Source organism: Cygnus olor, chromosome 29 (genome assembly GCF_009769625.2).
Source record: "Cygnus olor isolate bCygOlo1 chromosome 29, bCygOlo1.pri.v2, whole genome shotgun sequence".
Taxonomy (NCBI): Eukaryota; Metazoa; Chordata; class Aves; order Anseriformes; family Anatidae; genus Cygnus; species Cygnus olor.
In genome coordinates this window covers 662,038-677,306 of record NC_049197.1, presented here as the reverse complement: position 1 = coordinate 677,306, position 15,269 = coordinate 662,038, and the positions used below count along the sequence as shown (strand labels likewise).

Below are 15,269 nucleotides of genomic sequence, written 5' to 3'. Positions count from 1 at the left end.
ATGCCTGGTACTGGAGAAAAGTCAGCTGCACTGCTACAGGGGGTCACATTTTTTTGTTCTGATACCTTCAAACGAGGCCGTTTCAGGAACTGTGAGTAATTCTCGTGGAGAAACAAAGGTTTATGTACCCAACGTAAACGGACCCATGCCTGCTTCATGCCAGGGAAGGAGAGAAGTGGATATCTCTTTTTTCTAGCAACACAGGCTCTTCTCGAATAGTATTTTTGGCAGGTGCTGCCATATTCAGTGTTCTCCCTGCCGCTGTTTCCTTAAGGCTGGTATAAAACAGGGCAGGGGGCGGCCGCACGACACAGAAAATGGAGGGGAAGGGGGGAGCCCAGCTCAGCCCCCAGGGGCTTCCCCCGCTTCCCTTCTCCCCTCCTCAGCCTCCGTCTCCTCCCGCCTGCTGCTGGGCCCGGGGCCCTGCTCTGGAGCCCCCTTCCCGGGGCCGGGAGGGAGCAGGGCCCTGCTGGGGGGGCAGGGAGGGGGCCAGGGGGACCCCCCAAATCCGCCCCGCTCCCCACTGGAGCGGGCCCCATTCTGGCCACCTCAGGACCCGGGGGCGGGGCTTAGCGGGGAGGGGCGGGGCCGAAACAGCGGGGGGCGTGGCTTTGAGCATGGAGGGGGCGTGTCCTAACGGGATCGGGGGCGTGTCTTAGTGTGATGAGGGCGTGCCCTGGCGGGATGGTGGGCGTGTCCTCCCGGAGTTGTGGGCGTGTCCTGGCGGGATTGGGGGCGTGTCCTTCGCTGGCCCCGCCCCCGCGGGCTGATATAGCGGCGCGCGGGGCGGAGCGGCCCGGCCATGACCCTGCGGCGCCTGCGGCGGCTCCGGCCGAAGGAGGAGGATGCGGCCCCGGCCCCGGCCCCGGAGCGCCCCGGCCCCGCCGACGTCTACCGGGCGCTGGCGGCCGCCGGCGGGACCCTGCCCCGCGTGCGCAAGGTAGGGCCGCCCCGGGACGGCGAGGGGTCGTTTGCCGGTGCTCCCCCCCCCCCCCCGCGTTCGTGCTGGGGACGACGGGGAGCCGCGATCGGTACCGGGCTGGCGGGGAGCGCGGTGGCCCCGTCCGCTGGGGAGCACCGGGGGTTGTGGTTGCGTCCCGCCGCCGGCTCAGCGTCGCCGCCCCGGGGGGTCCTGTGCCGGTGCCGTCCCCGCGCCCCTGTCCTTAAATCCGTGTCCTCCCTGATCCCGTCCTGCACCCGCCTCCTACCCCAGCGCCTGCCCAACGTCCCCGTCCTGCCCCGGTGTCCCCCCAACCCAAGCGTCACCTCCTGTCCCAATTCCTGCTCCCAGCCGCAGCACCTTCCCCGCGTCCCCATCCCGCCCCGGTGTCCCCCCTCCAAACCCTACGCCGTGCCCCGGTTCCTCCCCGAGTCCTTCCCCGCTGGCTTTGGGGTACGGGGACGGGTCCCCGCTCCCCATGTGCGTGCCCGTGCCACCAGGACAGACGCGTCCCCACGGCCCCCGTGCCTTGGGAAAGCCCCTCTCTGGCAGCGCTGGGCCCGTCACCGCCCTAGTGCTCCCCCCGGGCCCCACGGTGCTTCCTGAGCGTCGGAGGGAAGCGAGAGCGGAGCCGACATCCGGAGCAGAAGTGGCTCTCGCAGCCGTGCAGAGTCACGTGCCGTGGGCCTGGCTCCCGCCTGCTGACCGAGGCCACCGCAGGAGACGTCCCTAACGGGACCAGGGCGTCCTGCGTCACCTCCCTGTGCTGCGGGTGACGTGGGGGCCCGACGTGATGGGCTGCGTCCTTCCCTACGGGGTCACGTACCCAACGCCGGCTGTTCTGCGCTCAAACTTTTGGGGTTGCATTTGGGACAGCCACCCGCTCCCGGCCGTGGGCTTGGTGACACCCGTTAGGTGCAGGGCAGGGGGACGCGGTGGCACCTGGCCACCGGCAGGACGGGCCGCGTGTGCAGCTCACGATGTGACCGCCTGCGCCACTCCGGGGCATTTGGGGGAAGGCTCTGTCACCTCTGCCCCCATGGCAAGGGTCCTGCTGGTCCCTCCGCCTGCCCACGCCTCCGTGCCCTCCACAAAGGGATGATTGTCGGGGCCAAGAGGCGGCTTTGCACGAAAAGCCCGACGCTGTGATCCCAACAGGGCCCTTCTGTGCCGGCCCGCCCCCGCCCCGAGCGTGACTTGGGGTTCGGCACAGCCGACGTCAAAGCGTGGGGCGAGCGCAGAGCAGATGTGAGGGCGGCTTTGAGCACGGATAAAAGCCTCGTTATGCCCATCCGGCCGGGGGGGGGGGGCACAGGGCGCTGGGTGCTCCCGGGCACGGGCGCTGGTTCAGTGCCGGCTTGGCATGGTGCTCGTCCCCGTGGGGTGCCCCGTTTTGTCTCCGGGGGGTTCCGGGGGAATGCGAAGAGGTCGGTGCCCCATGCTGATGGCTCTGCTTCTGCCGCAGGATGCGGGGTTCAAGTGGATGTCCCCCAGCGAGTCCCCAGAGGAGCACAGGTGGGGGCCAGGGTGCGGGTGACAAGGGGGGGGACATGCACAAGAGTGGGGCTGGGGTTGGAGCGTCCGTGGGATGCTGCTCCAGACACCCCACGGTGGGGTGGAGACAGAGGGGAGCCCAGGGTGGGTAAAGGATCAGCTGCCAGCGGGGAGCACAGCTCCCCACAGGGACCTGACACCCCCAGACCCCACGAGGTCCCCGCACGACACCGGGGGGTGTGGGTGGGGGGGGTCCCATCCACAGCTCCCACGCTTTCCCCGGGCTTTCATCCACCCAGCGCCGAGAAAAACCCAAACCCCGAGGCAGCGTTCAGTTAGAGAAGTGGCCAAACTCTTGGCGGGCCGGGCCGGGGGGGGGGGGCTCTGCCTTGTCCCTCACCCTTGTGTCCCCCCAGGAGGGTGGTGACGCTGGAGAAGAAGGCGGAGGAGACCTTTGGCTTCGAGATCCAGGTGGGTGCCGTGCCGTGCCGTGCCGCGCTCCCCACCCTTCCAGCCTGCACCTTGCTTTGCATGGAGGGTATTTTTAATTTGTCTCTGAGCCACGGTTTATTTTTAGCGGTGACGGAGCTGCCTGCTTACCGAAGCCTCCCCTGGTGGGGGTGGTGGGGGGGGGGGTGGTGGACAGGCCCTCCTTGGGGGCGCAGGCATCCGGTGCGAGCCCCCCCAAAGCCAGGGCGCTGCCCCCCATCGCCCAGCAGCCCCAGGTGCTGCTTAAATGTTGAAATTCCGCCCCCCCCCCCCCCAGGCCCTGTGGCTGTTGTGGGGGGGGAACCCCGGTGTTTGTTAAAGGGGGGGCTGCGCCCCTAACCCCCCCCACACACCCATTTCAGACCTACGGGCTGCACCACCAGGACAGGAACAGCGTGGAGATGTTCACCTTCGTGTGCCAAGTGCACAGCGGGAGCCCGGCCGAGGCGGCGGGACTCAAGGCTGGTGAGCACAGCCCCGGGGCGGGGGGGGGTGGGGGTCAGGGGGGGCCCCGGGTCTGGGGGCTGGCATCCCTGATCCCGTCTGCCCCCGCCTCCAGGGGACACGATCACGGGGGTGAATGGGCTGAACGTAGAGGGCATCCGGCACCGGGAGATCGTGGAGATCATCAAGAGCTCTGGGAATGTGCTCAGGTGAGCCAGGGGAGTGTTGGGGGGGGGGGGGGGGGTCCCGAGGTGGCCCCCAGCCCCGTGCTGATGGCTGCTGCCCCGCAGGCTAGACACGCTCTACGGGACGTCCATCCGGAGAGCTGAGCTGGAGGCACGGCTGCAGTACCTAAAGGTGAGGGGGAGGTCTGGGGGGGGGGGGTCAGGGGAGGTGGTCTGGGACCCCTACGCACAGCTCTTAACCCCCCCCCCCCCTTTTTTCCCCGCAGCAAACGCTCTACGAGAAGTGGGGGGAGTACCGCTCGCTGATGGTGCAGGAGCAGCGCTTGGTGCGGGGTGAGTGGGCGGGGGGGGTCCGGGTTGGGGGGGCAGGCAGCGGGGCAGCTCCTTGGGGTGCCCCAAATCCCCGCTCCCCTCTTTCTGACTTCCCACCACCATTGCCCCCCAGCAGGAGTGGTGGCCAAGGACCCCAGCATCTACGACACGCTGGAGTCCCTGCGCTGGTGCCTGCAGGGGGGGGGGGCCCCCGGCTCCCCCCGCGCCAGCGCCGCCGGCAGCGACGACTCCTTGTACCAGACCTGCGTCTTCACCGACTCCCTCGACAAGGACGGGGACGGGGACACCTCGGGACCCGCGCCCCCTCCGCCCCGATCCCGGCCAGCCCTGACCCGCAGCTCCAGCCTCAAATGCAGCGGGGGCGCGGGGGCCGCGGGGCTGCTGTGGGCACGGGCCGGAGACCCCCGGCCGGGGGTGGGGGTGGGCCCCCCCCACAAGGCTCGGCACAGCAGCTTCCGCCAGCGGTTGCTCAAATTCATCCCGGGACTGAACCGTGCGCTGGAGGAAGAGGAGAGCCACCTCTAGCTGGGGGTGCTGTTCCCACACCCCCCCCCCCCCCCCCAAGCCTAATTTATTTATTTATTGCAAGAAGCTCCCCCCCCGCCCCCCCCCAGCAAGGCGTGGGGGTCATGGCACCGAGGGACACAAGCGGGGGCTGTTCCCAAGGTGCCAAGGTGGCTTGTGAAGCCACCGCTCATCTCAGGAACTGGTGGCCTCCGTGCTGGGGGGGTGGGGGGAGGGGGCTGTGTGCCCCCGACCCCCCCCCCCCCAAAAAAAAAAGGGGTTTTGTACCGCGTGGCACACTCGTTGCTCGCCAATACAGAGACTTTTTTTGCACCCGCGTGTGGCTGTGACTCTGGCAGAGGTGGCCTTTGGGGACAGTGTCCCATAACGAGCCCCCGTGGTTGCAGCCCCCCCCCCCCCCCCCCAGCACAAAAAAGCGTTTTGGCCTTTGTGGTGACCGGTGTCACCCTCTGGTCTGCTTGGGGACACCCCAGTCCCACGCCTCCCTGCCTGCCCGTGGCCCTGGTCCCATGGCCCTGCTGGGCCCCGGCCAGGCCCCTTCCTGCTCCGCTTCCTCCGGCAGCCACGGGAAGCCGCTCCCACCCCTGTCCTTCCGTTCCTGGGGTGCCCGGGGGGGGGGGGGAACGGGACGGGCACCGGGGTCCCCCACACCTTATCCCTGCCCCGTTGCCCCCCAAGCCCCCAGGTGCTGTGCCCCGAGCCCCCCTCAGCTGTTTCAGCAGCACCCGTGGGTGCTCCGGGACCTGCTGCCAGCGTGCCCCAGGCACCCAGCACCAGCCCACAAGTGCATCAAAAAACTGGGGCGTTTTTTGGGGTGCAGCCGTGGGAGTCTTTGCTCAAGGGGGGGCCTTGCCTGCCCCGCGTGCACCGAGAGCCCCCCCATCGTGTGCTGCAGGCGAATGGGGAGGGTCCCACTCCGTGCCTCAGTTTCCCCATCGCCTCGCGCCCCTCCCTGGCCAGCAAATTTGGTGTTGGGGGGGGGGGGGGGGGCCCACGTCGTGTCGCATTGCACCCACAGCTGGGGGGGGCACGAGGGTGTCCAGCTGGGGCTCAGCACCCGGGCACGGCCTCACTGCCCAGGGGCTTTGGGGGATGAGAGGGACGGGGCGGGGGGGGGGGTTGCATGTGCATGCTTGGTGTGTGTGTGTCTGTGTGTGTGTGTGTGTGTCCACGCCTGACGCCTGTGCACACACGTGTGTGTGCGTGTGTGTGTGTCTGCTGCACACCACGTGCGCACCGCCCGGGGGTGAGCCTGGGCCGCCCCCCCCCCAAGTTCCCCACCGCTCTCCTGCCTTGTCCCAGTTCCAGGAGGACTCCGTGCGTGGACATTTATGGTGCGGCTCACGGGGCCGCCCGCGCGCGTGCTGCCAGGGTCAGGGCACCCCGTCCCCGTCACGGGACCTCCCTCCCCCAGCAGCTGCCGCGCCACGCGGGGGCTTTTTTTAGCCCCAACCTGGAGCTCCACGTGCCTGGGCTGGGCAGGAGCCGGTGGGCACGGGCTGGGCACCGTCCCCGTGGGCTGCAGGGTCACGCGTGGCACTGAGACATGGAGGGGGGGGGGGGGTACAGCCCGGGAACGCCCCGCTGCAGCCTCTCGTTACGGACAAACGGAGGCCAGCGGCAGGGAGCCAGCGGCAGCCCGTGGGCAGCCCAAAAATCCCCCACCCCGTGCTCCTGCCCGAAACGTGGCAGCCGGGTTTTGGGTGCAGCAGCGCGCGGTGACGGATGGCACCGGGTGATGGATGGCGCATAGAGACTGATGGCACGGGGTGACAGATGGCACGGGGTGACGGATGGCACCGGGTGATGGATGGCACCGGGTGACGGATGGCGCATAGAGACTGATGGCACGGGGTGACAGATGGCATGGGGTGACGGGTGGCACGGGGTGATGGCACAGGGAGACAGATTGCATGGGGTGCCCGACGGCACGGGGTGACTGATGGCACTGGGTGTCGGATGGCACTGGGGTGTTGGATGGCACAGGGTGACGGACGGCACAGGGTGACGGCACAGGGACACAGATTGCATGGGGTGGTTGATGGCACGGGGCGCCCGATGGCACGGGGTGGCCGCCACATCCCCACGGCTGCTCTGTTGTCCCCCAGGGCCCCTCGGCCGTGCCTCGCCGTGCCGCCGGGATTACGGGATTACGGGGTGAGCGCGTCCTCCCCCGGAGCGGGGCGGCGGGCGCTGCAGGTACAGCTAATCCCGGTGCGGGGGCCGCCGGCCGAGCCTCCCGGGCCGGCTTCGTGGGCACCGAGGGGCTGCAGCAGCCGTGCTGCTCCGGGCCCCCGACGGCTCCGGTTCCCCGGGGCCTGGCCGTGATCCCCGGCCCGGCACCGGTTTTGCCTCAGCTCCAGCCGCGGGGTGCGGGGCCCCGGTGGGTCCCGCCGAGCGCCGGGGCCGACCCTGCCCGGGGGAATCCCCGCGGGGGCGGCACCGGTGCTGCCGCCGGGATTCCGTGACGTCAGCGGCGGGCATGACGTCACGGGGCCCCAGCTCGGGGTGGGTGGCGCGCGGCGGCGGCGCCGGGAGCCGGGACCGGGACCGGGACCGGGACGGGGCGAGGTAACGGGAGGCGCGGAGGGGGCGGCGGCAGCGCCCGTCCCCCGGCCCGTTCCCCCGTTCCCCTCGAGTCCCCCGGTAGCTCTGCCCCCCCCCAACACCCCCTGCCGGTGTCCCCGGGCCCCTCCGGTCCTGGGTTTCGCCCCTCGCCGCTCCTTGGGAGGCCCGGGCGGGGACCCAGAGCCGGCGGTGGGGTCCCGAAGACGCCCCCCCAGGGGGCCCCTTCGTGCTGGGGGGGGGCACTACCGGGGGTGCCACTACCGGGGGGCAGCGGTAGTGCCACCGGACAGAAGGCTGGCGTTGAGCGGAGGGGGCATTGAACGGGGGGGGGGGCACTAACGGGGGGGGCTCGGACCGGGCGGGGGGGGGGAGGGGAGGGGCACTAACGGGGGGGCTCAGACTCGGGGTGGGGGGGCACTACCGGGCGGCACTGCAGCAGGCCGGCATTGCCGAGGGCACTACCGGGGGGCTCCTTGCCAGGGCCGGTGGGGGGCAGCAGCCGGGGGGCACCGGGGGTCTCGCCCCGCCCCGCCCCGCCCCGGGCCCCCCCCCGGGCCCGCGGGGGCTGAGCTCATCTCCCCGGCCCGAAGCGGTTCTCCCGGCCGGGCGGTGCTGGGCGGCCGCCAGCAGCCGCCGCTGTTTCCATCGGCCCGGCCAGGGTCTCCCCGCGGGCAGAGCGGCCGGGGGGGGGCGGGAGCGGCCGGGAAAGGGGGTCCCCAAGGGGGGGCTCCCGCAGAGCCCTCGGGATGGCCCCCTCCGCGGTTCGGGGCACCGGGGAAGCCGCTAACCCTAACCCTAACCCTAACCCTAACCCTAATCCTAACCCTAACCCGAGCCCGGCCCCGGTGGGAGTGGGACCCGCAGCCCCCCCCGGTTGTGGGGTGCCCCCCCCCTCCACACGCCGGTTCGTTCCCCCCCCACGTTGTCCCGGGCCCCCCGCGGCCCCGCTCGGCCCGGGCCGGCCGCCAGCAGCTCGGCACGAAGGCGCCGCCGAGCCCGTCCCGGCTGCGCGGCTCTCGGTCACCTGCGAGCACCGGGGCCCGCGTTAAAACTACGGGAACCATCGGAACCGGCACCGGTGCGTCCAGGAGCGGGGACCGGCGGCGCCGAAAGCCCCGCTTCTGGCTTCCAGGGACGGGTGGAGGGAGGTGACCGGACCGGGGGTGCCCCGAGCGCTGGGTGGCACCGGGGGAGAGCTCGCTGTCGCTCCGCTGCCCCCGCCGGTAACCGGGTCCCGCACGGCCGGAGCTGCCCGGGGGCCTCCCGGTGCCCGCGGCTCCGGGAGCTCCTCTGGGTGCCGGGGCTCTGGGGAGGACACCGGGGGTACGGGCACCGGGAGGGCACGGGAACTGCCGGCACCGGGAGGGAACCAGGGGCGCTGGCACCGGGAGGGCACGGGAAAGTCGGCACCGGGATGGCACCGAAGACACCGGCTCCGGCGCCCACCGGCATCGCGGCTACCGACCCCAGGAGGGCACCGGGGCCACCGGCACCGGAGCTACCGACGGCGGGAGGCACCGGGGACGCCGACACCGGGAGGGCATCGGGCGTACCGGCACCGGCAAGACACCGGGGCTACCGCCCCGGGACGGCACGGGGAATACCGGCACCGGGCGAGCGGGCGGCGGGCCCGGGAGCCCCGGAGAGGGAAGGGGATGGGGGGGGGGGGACTGAGGGGGAGAGGGGAGGGGAGGGAAGCGGGGGGCGCCCGCGCTATTTTTAGCCGGGGCCGCGCGGGGGTATTTTTAGCGCGGGCGCCGAGGTTGCGTCAATGGAACCCCGCGTGCGTCACGGCCGCGCCCCCGCCGGAACCGCCCCCCCCCGCTCCTTCTACGGTGCCGCCGTGCGTCACGGGCCCGCGCACCGCCCCGCGCGTCACCGAGCGCTTAAGAGAAAGTAGTGGCCGGGGCCCGAGCCCGGCGGAGCCACCGGCAGCGGCAGCAGAACGGGACCGGAGCGCCGCGCCCCGGCACCCGGGTACGGGTTGGGAGGAACCGGGAGGATGCCCCCGGGGCGGGGGGTGGAGGGACCGGGATGGAGGAGTCCCCGGTGGGAACGGGGGCGGTGCGCGCTCTGCAAGGTGCGGGAGGTTGGGGTGGCCCGGGGGCAGCGGGGGGGTCGGGATGGGGCGTCCCGGTGGGACGGGGGGCGCGGGGTCGGGACGTACGCGCCCGGTGAGGTGCGCGGGGAGCGGGGATGCCGGGGGCGCCGGGGGCACCGGAGGATGGAGAGCCCCGGTAGCACCGCGGGTAACGGGGTCAGGGCAGCGCCGAGCAAGGAGCGTGGAGAGGGGGCGGCCCGGTGGTGACGCCGGGGGGAGTCGGGGAAAGGGACCGGGTGGCGCGCGGGATCCCCGGCACGGGCAGTCCCGGTGTCACCGGGGAGAGCCGCGACGGAGGCTGCCCCGGCAGCACCGGGGAGCGCTGGGAGCCAGCGGCGGCGCGGGCAGACGGAGCGAGGGGTCCCGCCGGCACCGGGGCGGCCGGGCTCCGTGCACGGTGCGCGGGGCTGGGGAGCTCCGGTGGCACCGGGGAGAGCCGGGGCTGAGCTGCCCCGGGGCGCTCCGTGCGGCTCTGCGGGGGGAGCCGGGCAGCGGCGGGACCGCGGTCCTCGGGGCTGCCCCCGGCCGCACCGGGCAGCACCGCGGGGCCGGGGCACGGCTGCTCCCCGCGCCCCCCACCTCCGCCTGCAGCCGGGGAGGGGGGGGGGGGCAAAGCCCCAGCCCCGGCGCTGCCTTCCCGGTGGCACGGCGCAGGCAGCACCGTGAGGGGCCTGGCAGCGGCTGCACCGTGGCAGAAGGCAGCAGGTGCCGGGGGGAGGTGGGCAGCGCTCCCCCCTGCGCCGCCAGCTGCTCTCGCCCGCCCGCAGCCCAAGGCCCGGTGCCAGGGGCTGCCACCAGCCTGCGTTGGCAGCGGGCTCCGGGCAGGGCTCTGGGCAGCTTCCCGCACTCCCCAAGGAGGAACCTGCAATTAATGCCCGGGCAGCGCTCACTGCCTCGAGCTGTGGGGGCTGCTGCAGAAATCTGGGCGCCGACTGCGCCTCGTCCCCGGGGGATTTCGTGCTGGGGACCCCAAACGCCGCGGGCAGGCAGGGGCACGAGCGTTTGAATAGGCAAAAGGAGAGGAAGCGGCAACTGAGCCAAGCGCTGCCCGCTGCCGCTGGACAAAACCCGTGCGGGGTTTGTAGGAACGGGCTGGAGGTTTGCGTGGAGCGGCGGGCGGGCAGCAATTTGCAGCCGGGATTTGCATGGCACCGAGCTGCTGGCAGAGCCGCTGCGGCCCCCGCCGTGCCCCCGGCATCGTGCCCTGCAGCAGGACCGCACGGCAGGAGGCAGCCGGCGTTCACCGGCCCCTCGGAAAAATCTGCACCGTGGGAGCTCTGTGCTTCCCTACGTTGGCCTGGCCCCGTTGGTGGAAAGGTGCCACGGGGGGGGGGGGGGGGGGGGGGGGCACGCATGTCTGCCCGGTAAATCCCAGTGTGGCTTGGTCCCAGGAGGCCGAAGGCTCTATTTTGGGAGCACGGGACAGCCAGCCCACAGGGGGAGGTGGCACTCGGCGGGGGACACTTTGTGTCAGTGTGGCACGCCAGCCACGATCCCCCTCAGCCCCGACAGATGGGGACAAACCCCCACCATGGCACAGGGGCACCGGGAGCAGGCTGGGGCCGGTGCCACCAAGGGGGTAGCAGGGCCGGGCCCACGCAGGGTATTTTTAACCAGCTGCCCGGGTGGGTGTCAGCTTTCTGGACAGCGCAGCGCGAGAGAGCTGCAGGAACTTGGCTGGGGGTGGCCATCGGGCAAACTGGCACCGCGCTGTGCCGGGGCTCCGGCCCGCGGCCTCAGTGCCAGGCGCGGTGTGACCTTTAAAGGTCTGCGAGATGAATTACATTATCGTCTTGCCATGAGGGTCACCACTGTCTTGGCTTTCAGCTGGACCTGAGACTCCTGTTACGTGTCTCCGCGGCCGCGGGGCTGGATCCGGCCACCTGTGCCTTCCATGCTGGGGGCTCCTTGCCCCTATGCAGCGGCTCCGGCTGCAGCCTGCCCTGGGCTGCGTTCGCTGTTCCACTGAGCTCCAAAACGGCTCCCAGGGGAGCCGAGCGCCCTGGTTTAGCCTCGTCTCAGGGCCAGCTTCAGCCCCCCCCGGCCCAAAGACCGGCTTCCCTCAGCCAGACCGGCGCTCGGGAATCCGCCGGCCGCATTCCTCCCTCCTTCCCTTTCGTCGGCTTTGCTAACCCAGCGTTTTGGGGAATGTCCTTTGCTCCCATTGGCTGCGGCGTGACCTTTCCTGGGGACAACAGTGGCTGCCACAGGGCCCTGGGCTTGCGAGGGGGATGCCTTGGCACGCACCAAGCCCAGCGCCGTGGCTCTCACCCCTCTCCATCCCTTGGCACAGGGTCCCCGGGGCAGGCGGGTGGGTGTGGGCAGCAGGGTCCCCGCGGCAGCAGGGTCCCCGCAGCAGCAGAGTCCCCTTGGCAGCAGGGTCCCCGCTGACACCCCGCTCTCCCCGCAGAGATGCCCTGCATCCAGGCGCAGTATGGCACGGCCGGCGCTGGCCCCTGTGAGCGCTGCCCCACCGAGCTGCTGAGCCCCGACGGCGGCCGCTTCCCCATGGAGGTGGCCGGTGCCGACCTGGCGGCCGCTCCCGCCCTGCCCAGCTTCAGCACCTTCATGGAGAGCTATGCCGGGGAGTTCGACGCCTTCCTCTACCAGCTGCCGGCCAGCAGCCAGCCCGCCGCCTTCAAGCTGGAGGACTTCCAGGTGTACGGCTGCTACCCCGGCGCCTTCGGGCAGCCCGAGGAGACCCTCTCCTCCAGCGGTTCGGACTGTTACGGCAGCCCCTGTTCCGTCCCCTCGCCGGCCACGCCGGGCTTCCAGGCGCCCCAGATGCCAGGCTGGGAGGGCTCCTTTGGGGCGTACTCGCCGCCGCCGAGCTACGAGGGCGGGCGGCCCTGGGCCGAGCCAGCAAAGGGCGGCGCGGCGCAGCCCCCCTTCTTCGCCTTCGGGCCCCCGGCCCCCAGCCCCGGTGGCTCCCCCGGGCCCCTGAAGGACCCGCGCCTGCTGGACACAGACGCCTTCGCGCTGCCCCAGGGCTCCCCCGGGGCTTTCTCCGGGCTGCCTCTGGCCCCCGCCTCGCCACTGCTGGAGGGGCCCACGCTGGCCCCCGCGAAGACGCGCAGCCCCGGGGCGGGCGAGGGACGCTGCGCCGTCTGCGGGGACAACGCCTCCTGCCAGCACTACGGCGTGCGCACCTGCGAGGGCTGCAAGGGTTTCTTCAAGGTAAGAAACGCCGCGAGGGATATTCCTACCGCGCCTTGCAGCAGCGGGAGAACGCTGCGTTGCATCCCCAGGCACGGGTCGCCCTGAGAGGGACAGGGCAGGGAGAGCGGCCCTAGCCCTGGTGTCCCCAGCCCCAATGTCCCGGTGGCACAGCGGGCCCCCCCCCCCTGCAGCTTTGGAGCCGGATGCGGGGCCGGAGCGGGCGGCAGAGGACAGAAGGGCTTTTGTTCGGTGGCTCCGCGCCCCGGGCTGAGCTCGCTCGCTCCTTCCCCGCCCGCAGCGCACGGTGCAGAAGAACGCCAAGTACATCTGCCTGGCCAACAAGGACTGCCCCGTGGACAAGAGGCGGAGGAACCGCTGCCAGTTCTGCCGCTTCCAGAAGTGCCTGGCCGTGGGCATGGTCAAAGAAGGTACCAGGGTTGGGGGGTGTGTGTGTGTGTGGGGGGGTGCACAGCTGGGGGGACCCCCCCCCAGTCCCCAGCTGAGGACGCCGGCCCTCATTGCACGTCCTGCTGCCCGCAGTGGTCCGGACGGACAGCCTGAAGGGTCGCCGCGGCCGCCTGCCCTCCAAGCCCAAGCAGCCTCCGGACGCATCCCCCGTCAGCCTCATCACCTCCCTGGTGCGGGCGCACATCGACTCCGTCCCCAGCGCCACCAAGCTCGACTACTCCAAGGTAGGGCCGGGCCGGTGCCACCCCGTGCCACCACGAGCTCTCCCCGGGGCCTGATCCTGACCACCCTGTCCCCATCCCGTCCCGGCAGTTCCAGGAGGCGGTGCCGTGCCAGTTCGAGAAGGAGGACTCGGTGGACGTGCAGCAGTTCTACGACCTCCTCACCGGCTCCATGGACGTCATCCGCAAGTGGGCTGAGAAGATCCAGGGCTTCGCCGAGCTGCCCAAGGAGGACCAGGACCTGCTGCTGGAGTCGGCCTTCCTGGAGCTCTTCATCCTGCGCCTGGCGTACCGGTGAGCCGCGGCACGGTGCGGGGCGGCGGGGACGCTCGGGGCCGTGCCGGGGGGGGGTGGGGGTGGAGGGGGTGACGCTGAGGCTGTGCCCGCAGCTCCAGGCCGGAGGAAGGCAAGCTCATCTTCTGCAACGGCGTGGTGCTGCACCGGCTGCAGTGCGTGCGGGGCTTCGGCGAGTGGATCGACGCCATCCTCGAGTTCTCCCAGAGCCTGCACCGCATGAGCGTGGACGTGCCCTCCTTCTCCTGCCTCGCCGCCCTCGTCATCATCACAGGTGAGGCGGGACGGGGGTCGTCCGTCCCCCCCACCCCACCCCCCACCCCCCACCCCCCGCCGAAGTCGTCCCCCCCCGCGGCGGCCCTCACGCCTCGTCCCTGCCTGCGCAGATCGCCACGGGCTGAAGGAGCCGAAACGGGTGGAGGAGCTGCAGAACCGCATCGTGGGCTGCCTCAAGGACCACGTGGCGGCGGGCGAGCCGGGCCGCCCCGGCTGCCTCTCCAAGCTGCTGGGCAAGCTGCCCGAGCTGCGCACCCTCTGCACCCAGGGGCTGCAGCGCATCTTCTACCTGAAGCTGGAGGACCTGGTGCCGCCGCCGCCCATCGTCGACAAGATCTTCATGGACACGCTGCCCTTCTGAGCGCCCCCACGGGGCTTGCCACCAGCCCCTGGCTCACGCTCTCCCCCCCACACACACAGCCCACCCCCACCCTGGGGATTGCCCGGGTCCCCCTGGGGATGACCAGGTCCCCTTGGGGACGCTCGGGTCCCCCCCCATGTGCCTTCACGGCGCCGGCAGCGTAAGGCCAGCCGGCGCGGTGCTCCCTCCTCCCTGTACAAACGCCCGCGTTGTAAATACCGAGAGGCCGGATCCTGTACATAGCAGGGGGTGCAGGGAGGGGGCTTCAGGCCGGCGCCCACCGGACCCCCCCAGCCTCCGCCTGCTCCCCTTCTTTTTTTTTTTTTTTTTTTTTTTTTTTTCTCGTTTCTTTTGGCCTTTTTCTGTATATAAACTTGTACGTACAAACCGACGGCACCAACACGCCACATTTATACTTGCGCACGCCCCCCCGCCCCCCAGGGCTCTTTCACCCTCTCTCCCCCACCCCCCAAGTAATATATCCTATATTTGATATATTGAAATTTGGACGAGCGCTGCCCGCTGCCGCTCTGTGAGCCCAGACGGGGTGCAGGCAGCGGCGGCTCCGGTGTCGGCGGCGGGGACAGCCGGGGTGCCGCGGCCACACGTTGCCCACGCCGCGGCCCCGCTGCCCTTGAACCGTCACTCACCCCCGTGGCGGCGGCTGCCGCGGCCCCGCACCTGTCGCCCGCCTGATTTATCCTCCCCGAAATAACCCGGGAAGCGTGACCGCCAGCCCCCAGCCTGCCGGGGTGCAGGGACGAGGCTCCGGGGATGGTGCCAGGAGGGGACGTTCAGGGGGCAGGACGCCGGGGGGGGGGGGGAAGGGGGGGGGGGTCTCGCTCCCAGCCAGGGTCTTGCAGCCGCACTTGGGGGTTATGGAGGGAGGAGGGTGCGCGGGGTCAGGGATGGGGGGGGTGTCCCAGTACAGGGGGACAGTGGGGACGGATGGGGTGGGTGTCCCGTGCATGGGGACAGGGATGGGGGGGGGTGTCCCATTGCATGGGGACAGTAGGGACAGGGATGGGGTGGGTGTCCCAGTGCAGGGGGACAGGGATGGGGTAGGTGTCCCATTGCATGGGGACAGTAGGGACAGGGATGGGGTGGGTGTCCCAGCGCATGGGGACAGGGATGGGGTGGGTGTCCCCGTGCATGGGGACAGGGATAGGGTGAGTATCCTGGTGCATGGGGACAGTGGGAACAGGATGGGGTGGGTGTCCCATTGCAGGGGGACAGGAATAGGGGGGGGAGTGCAAGGGGCAGCAGGGGGGGGACACCAGGTTGGCACTGTCCCCTTCCTCCTGCTGGGGACAGCCCGCCCCCGCAGCAATGTTCCTGGGGACACCAAGGGCCAGCGCAGAACAAGGGGCGCATTGAGGCGGTGGGGCCCGGGGGGGCCGCGGCGGCACAC

At 71.2% G+C, this 15,269-nt stretch overlaps 2 protein-coding genes across 5 annotated transcripts; both read left to right on the top strand.

Moving 5' to 3' along the window:
* The first annotated feature begins 801 nt into the window (after positions 1-801).
* Positions 802-4,654, top strand: TAMALIN (trafficking regulator and scaffold protein tamalin). 2 transcript variants are annotated; one of them, XM_040539783.1, is made up of 8 exons: positions 802-940; positions 2,406-2,455; positions 2,851-2,905; positions 3,286-3,388; positions 3,483-3,576; positions 3,658-3,724; positions 3,819-3,885; positions 4,001-4,654. In XM_040539783.1, exons 1-8 carry the CDS (start codon positions 803-805, stop codon positions 4,408-4,410), a joined length of 984 nt encoding a protein of 327 aa, XP_040395717.1. In that variant the 5' UTR covers position 802; the 3' UTR covers positions 4,411-4,654. The 2 variants fall into 2 exon arrangements, with proteins under 2 accessions (XP_040395717.1, XP_040395716.1); XM_040539782.1 differs by having other exon boundaries at positions 3,998-4,654.
* A 2,310-nt stretch (positions 4,655-6,964) lies between these two features.
* Positions 6,965-14,249, top strand: NR4A1 (nuclear receptor subfamily 4 group A member 1). 3 transcript variants are annotated; one of them, XM_040539744.1, is made up of 7 exons: positions 6,965-6,981; positions 11,490-12,256; positions 12,537-12,666; positions 12,779-12,930; positions 13,019-13,221; positions 13,317-13,495; positions 13,608-13,922. In XM_040539744.1, exons 2-7 carry the CDS (start codon positions 11,492-11,494, stop codon positions 13,856-13,858), a joined length of 1,680 nt encoding a protein of 559 aa, XP_040395678.1. In that variant the 5' UTR covers positions 6,965-6,981; positions 11,490-11,491; the 3' UTR covers positions 13,859-13,922. The 3 variants fall into 3 exon arrangements, with proteins under 3 accessions (XP_040395678.1, XP_040395677.1, XP_040395676.1); XM_040539743.1 differs by lacking the exon at positions 6,965-6,981 and adding an exon at positions 7,949-8,056; XM_040539742.1 differs by lacking the exon at positions 6,965-6,981 and adding an exon at positions 8,813-8,955 and having other exon boundaries at positions 13,608-14,249.
* The last annotated feature ends 1,020 nt before the right edge of the window (positions 14,250-15,269 follow it).

What these genes read in the sequence shown, in the direction of transcription:
- NR4A1 (XM_040539742.1), top strand. Translation starts at nt 11,492, where the DNA reads ATGCCCTGCATCCAGGCGCAGTATGGCACGGCCGGCGCTGGCCCCTGT. An exon ending in ATCCTGCGCCTGGCGTACCG is followed by an intron (nt 13,222 to 13,316) that starts GTGAGCCGCGGC and finishes CTGTGCCCGCAG; the next exon opens with CTCCAGGCCGGAGGAAGGCA. An exon ending in CGCCCTCGTCATCATCACAG is followed by an intron (nt 13,496 to 13,607) that starts GTGAGGCGGGAC and finishes CTGCCTGCGCAG; the next exon opens with ATCGCCACGGGCTGAAGGAG.
- TAMALIN (XM_040539782.1), top strand. Translation starts at nt 803, where the DNA reads ATGACCCTGCGGCGCCTGCGGCGGCTCCGGCCGAAGGAGGAGGATGCG. An exon ending in CCCTGCCCCGCGTGCGCAAG is followed by an intron (nt 941 to 2,405) that starts GTAGGGCCGCCC and finishes CTTCTGCCGCAG; the next exon opens with GATGCGGGGTTCAAGTGGAT. An exon ending in GGAGCAGCGCTTGGTGCGGG is followed by an intron (nt 3,886 to 3,997) that starts GTGAGTGGGCGG and finishes ATTGCCCCCCAG; the next exon opens with CAGGAGTGGTGGCCAAGGAC.